Source organism: Mizuhopecten yessoensis, unplaced genomic scaffold (genome assembly GCF_002113885.1).
Source record: "Mizuhopecten yessoensis strain PY_sf001 unplaced genomic scaffold, ASM211388v2 scaffold5547, whole genome shotgun sequence".
Taxonomy (NCBI): domain Eukaryota; kingdom Metazoa; phylum Mollusca; class Bivalvia; order Pectinida; family Pectinidae; genus Mizuhopecten; species Mizuhopecten yessoensis.
In genome coordinates, this window is record NW_018406103.1 from 154,497 (window position 1) to 160,375 (window position 5,879).

The 5,879-nt window shown below is 34.5% G+C and overlaps 1 protein-coding gene across 1 annotated transcript; it reads left to right on the forward strand.

Annotated features, from left to right (window-relative positions):
• The first annotated feature begins 729 nt into the window (after positions 1-729).
• On the forward strand, positions 730-5,549 carry LOC110450894. The gene is made up of 3 exons (XM_021498674.1): positions 730-1,163; positions 2,922-3,086; positions 4,268-5,549. Exons 1-3 carry the CDS (start codon positions 800-802, stop codon positions 4,558-4,560), a joined length of 822 nt encoding a protein of 273 aa, XP_021354349.1. The 5' UTR covers positions 730-799; the 3' UTR covers positions 4,561-5,549.
• The last annotated feature ends 330 nt before the right edge of the window (positions 5,550-5,879 follow it).

The window sequence follows — 5,879 nt, forward strand, 5'->3', positions numbered from 1 at the left end:
TGAATCCGTAGAATAATTAAGTGACAATTCAGTTATAAATATATTCACTTTAGCAGATACCAGCAGAATAAGGGAGGTAACACTTCAAGTACATATTCAGAAATGTGTACGGGATGGTGTCTCGTGTTTCACATGCAACACGAGAAACTATCATAAGGTGTCGAATATAATTCTTCATTTATTTATCAATCATCAATCTATCGTAGGAAAATTAGGTGAAAACACGTGGTAATTAATTAAGGCTCAGCTCTTATTTTTTAAGTCGTTCATAAAACTTCTGGTAATACGGTGTAATTTCAAATCTCTGTTAGATTTGATCATGAATTAACCAAACAAAGAAATAAAAAGAAATGGCTTTGGTACTCTACGGGATAAATTACGACTCCGACTCTTCACATACAGAAGCATTTCTTTTGTAAAATTATTGTGTAAAGTAACAATGAAGAAGTCCGAGACAAAAAAAATAGGAAGGTGATGTCAGGGACCAAGAATGTCAACAACGCAGGTAGGATAATGTATAATCTTAGTTGATGTATTGTTGTTTCTTTTTTTTTCTTTATTTCATTCATTTAAAACAACTGATATCTCCCTTGTTTAAATTATGTAAACATGCATTCATTTTTAATTTCTTTTAATAGCTTTCAATAGTAAACCTGTCTACCCGTTGGAATTTACGATTCCATTTTGAGTTGTGTAAAGATATGTAAAGTCCCGAGGTAACTCGAACGGCGGAAACAGGAAGCTAACACAGGTGCGAAAATCGACTCGCCCAACGGAACAAACAGGTAGACATAACAAAATGGCTATGGTAAGGGGAAGAAGAGATTGGGGAGCAGACTCGAATGTGGGTGGATCTGTGGTTACAGATGCCACCACGACAGCATCAGAAAGGAGACGAATTCGAGAAGCAGGTTTAGGCTATGTATATTGGTTCTCCTACATGTGTGCACTCGCTTCCCTGTTGCTGGTCTTCATAGCGTTTGCATCGCCGTATTGGTTCAAATCTTGGGGAAGGGTTCACAGCCCGCTCGCCAATGTAGGCATGTGGCAAATTTGTCTATCAGGCTGGGTGAAACCAAGAGATCCTAATTTGAGGTCATACGTAGGATGCTGGTGGATACACTCTACTTTCTTTGAGGAGGTTTTTGACGACATTATGCCGCGTAAGTATGACCAATTTACAGGTGTAAATAAAGGTAATCAAAATGTAGGTCAAATCATGATTCACCTGTTATTATTATATTTTTCGACATTGTTCTACCCTAGACGATTACATTTTATTATATGAACTTGTCTTAGCAAAGTTTAGAAGTAATTATATAGAAACTATCATGATTTAAGCTACTTTTTGAATGTAATTGATCATGAATCATAATCAAGGGGACTTAACTCTTGTTTTGACTATAGGTAAGATATAAGCTTTAAATTGTCTCGGTTTACCTTTACCAAAAGCCAGACTGACCTCAGTTTCACTAGAAATGTTCATATCAGTGTTGCTTATAATGACTAGTTCTTTCTTTTTTTCTTCAAAATAAAACCTTCACTTAAAAACTTGAAAGTGGTGTTACTTTATTATAAATGCTACCATTATGTGAGATAGTTATATTTATTTGTTGTGTTTATGTCATATTATATCTCATTGTTATTATTGTCTTAAGAGTAGCTCTTTTGAGTTAATATTAATTTGTTTTAAACTTGTAAAAAAAAAATTGCATAAAGATCATTATATTTTTTCCTGTGTGGAAAAATAGAACATTTCATATTATGTAGCGTAACGGTGGACTGGGTCGATCGTCCGCGACCAGGTACCTCAATTGTTAGACCATCTATCACAGTTTTGACTCTTTTAAGACTCCTAGGTCCAAATCCTGGTATGGACTTTGCATTTCTCTATCTTCTGTTATCAATTTATAATATGGCCTCTTAATTATATAGTTTCCCCTAGCCTCGAAATTCTTAGGACATTTTAGCTGAGGGAGTTGGTTTGTAGCAATGGACAGAGTACTAGTTGAACAGCGATTGGTGACTGATATGGTTTTGATCAGTATATGACAATGTACATATATATACACCTGTACCCCAGAATTGAGAGTGCTCCATCTGACGCAAAACTTATATTGCGCTATATATGTGTAGCCCCCAACACTAGCACATAGTTCTGTTAAAATGTCACAAGTTTCTAATCTGGTGTACATGTAACGGCCAGGCCAGAGGAATCACTAATTAACCCAGTCACTGTACCTACCACCTTTGACAATATAATAAATGTACAATAATAAATACATATAAATGCACAGAAAGACCGGTATTTGTACCTTATGACCTCTAAATTAAATGGGCACTCTAGCCAACTCAGAAACATTGTCACAGCTAGCTGGCAATCAACCCAGTCAAATTTTGCTACTTCCCCCGATCCCTCTTTATTCTGAGTTACCGGTATTTGCTCCCAAAGACATGTACAGCACTACGTACAAGTGAGTCTGAACCTTGTTTTTGGTATCCCTGTTGCCACCGTGTACATCCAATACCTGAAACAATGGTTGTTTACTAGACTGTGACAGGGAAGGGGGAAATGCATAATGCCTAACTTCAACCTGACTTCTCAAAGAACGGTAGTAGATATTCTAACCAATTGCACCATATACCTGGTAACAGGCAATTGACACACGTACAATGTACATTGATATATATACAGTATCATCAATGAAAATCTATGTTTTGCTTCCGAAAATCTTTTACAACACTATAAAAATGTCCCTGCTCTGCCGAGCTGATTATGTATTTTTTTGGAGTCAGTGAATCATTCGCTTGTAACATCAATGTTCAAATTTCTAAATTGTATTGACATTTTGTAAAACAATGTATTTAAAACTATGAAGAATCTATTGTCCTGTCCTAAATATCTGTATTTTTGTCACCAGCATGGTTCCGTGCTGTCCAGGCACTGGTCATCTTCACCCTGCTGTGCTGTATAGCCGTTGTCTTCCTTATGAGTTCCTACATGTGCGAGTCCGTCAGGATCAAATACTACGAGCCACGAAAACTCAGGTTGTTTGTCATCACTGCTGTTCTCTTCTTCGCTTCAGGTAAATTGACAACTGAACATTTTGAATAGTTGCTCCAGATTTTGTCCATTAAAAAAAATAGAGCATGAACTATTCAGATATGATTTTGCTCTCTCAAAAATCTCCAGTCAATTTGATCAACTGTATAAGAATTAATCCTTTTGTTTTAAATGTGCCAGAATACTGGTAATGCAAGTGTTTAAAGTGGGGAAAATTAAGGACTTTGTCTTCATCTCCACTTCCAATATGCGCTTTTTGTGTTGCATGCTATACATTGTGTCCTGTCTGCCTATATAGCTACAGCATATAGATCTGTCGACAATGAAACATGTCAGCTTAAAATAAAATGTTGGAGAGAACCCTATAAGAAATTGAAATGTTTTATAATTATTATATAAGATAATAAGGAGAAAAGCAGTATGTTGCATTACCTGAACCCTTTCACCACTCTAGACCATAATGGACTCATCCAGATCAATGCATGGTAGAGTCTACTAAAGTTACATAGGGGTAAAAGGGTTAAAATGTAAGTTGAAATTCATGTATAAATATCTGCAGTATATAGCATTTAGCTATGGTGCGCCCATTAACAGTTGTAGAATATTTTTAAAAGGTAATAAACAACTGAATATCATAAATATTTGAAAAAAGAATGGCATGTTAAATTTCATTCTTTATAAATTTCAGATATTGAAAAAATATTTAATTGAAGAAAATCTGGTTTGACAAAAGGGAAACATTTTGTTTTGTTTAATCAATCTGTAAATATCTTGTTTAAATGGTAGTTGTATTTTCTACCTGTATATTTATATGATGTTCATAGTAATTAAAAGATACTGAGAAGATGGAACTGCTGAGTTTTATTATAAACAGTCTTGTGTATACAAATTCAAAATTAACGAAATCAATATCACTTTCTTACTAAGACTTACAATGTAGGTCCAATTAACCACACATTTGCAACAATAAGAGTCCTTGATAGATAATTGTTACATTACCCGGTAGATGCATTTGGCAGAAAGCATTGTGATGTCATACTTGAAATGGCATCATAAAATATGGATGTTAATTACCTGCTATAGCATGATCATGAATCAACAGAATTATAATCTAACAATGAGTATTTAGGAGAGATATGTGTTATTTAATACACAGCAACTGATTTTGTATATATATATCAACTTTGACCCTTACTTTTACAGGCGTTCTGGTACTTATCTGCTCGCTGGTGTTTGCCATGAAGGCCAAAGATCCCAACTGGATGCCCAGACCGTGGCTGAGTTACTTCTCGTTTTCGTTCGGATTCTACGTCCTGTCTGGGTTTTTCTCGGCATTTGGTGGGCTCGCAGCTTTCATCAAATCTACAGACATTCGTAAAAAGAAGAAGAGAGGCACGGCACGCGTCGTTGACAAACATCGTCCCCCTCCCCCTCCGGCAGCAAGTGCACTAGGGATGGAAAGCACTGCCACAGGAAAATCAGAATCTTTCGTTTGAGTGCTGCACATATATCAATTTAATCTTATGTATTCTACTTGTATTTAGGTGAAGTTTTCTTCAAATTTTATTGGCTTCCTGAAAAAAAGAAATACAGACACTTGGACTTTGTAGTCATTCTGGTAGTGGGTATTGTCAAACATTGTCTTTTAGCAGAGGTACAAAAAAAATATTTCATCATTATAGATGTTGATAAACAATATTATAAACCCAGTCAAATATGACAGGCAAAATTATCACTGGGAGAATAAAATATATGAATTTTAACAGCGAAAGTTTGACTGGGCGAAAGTATCTTGGCGTACAGTACATTTTATAATGTACACCTGATGTAAATGTCTTGACATTTGTAAGGTACATTTTTTTTTATATATCGTTTAAACCTTGCAATAAATATTATTTGAAACACCATACAAAATATTATATACCGTGCATTAAAGTATTTTCAGTTAGAATTAAGGAAAGCAGAACCACAGTATCTGTTAGAATTGTGAAGGAAATTCCATTTTTTTTATATATTTTTTAGTATTCTCCTTCTATAAAGGACACAAAACAACCATATTAAGCTTTTCTGGCAAAGATGAACTTCCCCGTCAAGCTATGTACCTGTCAATGTATAGACTTTGCCGTCCATAAATTAGGCTCTTATTTTTTCCGTGTGATTCATTTATGATTCAAATTCCTGTATAGAAAGTGCATCATTGGTAAAATTTCTAATGTTAAAATCCTTAGTATGAACTATGCAGTTTTTTGGGGGTGTTCCTCCGCCCCCTTTTTCAATTCAAAATAAGCTCCATAAAATGCACTACAGTATGTGCTGTTATAAAAAATCTTCAAAAATTTCAAATGATTGATAGTTTCAAGAGTATTGACGTAAGTTAAATGTGAAATGCCTAAAATACTCTTGTTTTGTTAAGAAATACAATTGATTTTGTATTTTTACCGTTATTGTCATGATCGGGTCCAAATTTTAATGGAATTTTGAAAAATTCAGGAAAATAAAATGCTCCAGTCTGGATCTTTAACTGGTACAGAGTAACATGTATATGGTTTGCTTTCATAGAAAATTTGAAATATACATATGTTTATACTGTAAATGGAATTTATTTTTAAACATCTCATATTACACTTCAATACTGAACCCGTTGAACACCTGATCATTAGCAGCCTACCTAAGATAAGAAGTAAGGAATATATTCTTTTCATTTATATATTTTCTTTGATACTTTCAAAGATTTTTAACTGTTTGTGTATAACCCTTTCACCGCTGAAGACCATAATGAACTCATCCATTTCAATGCATGGTAGAGTCTATTAAA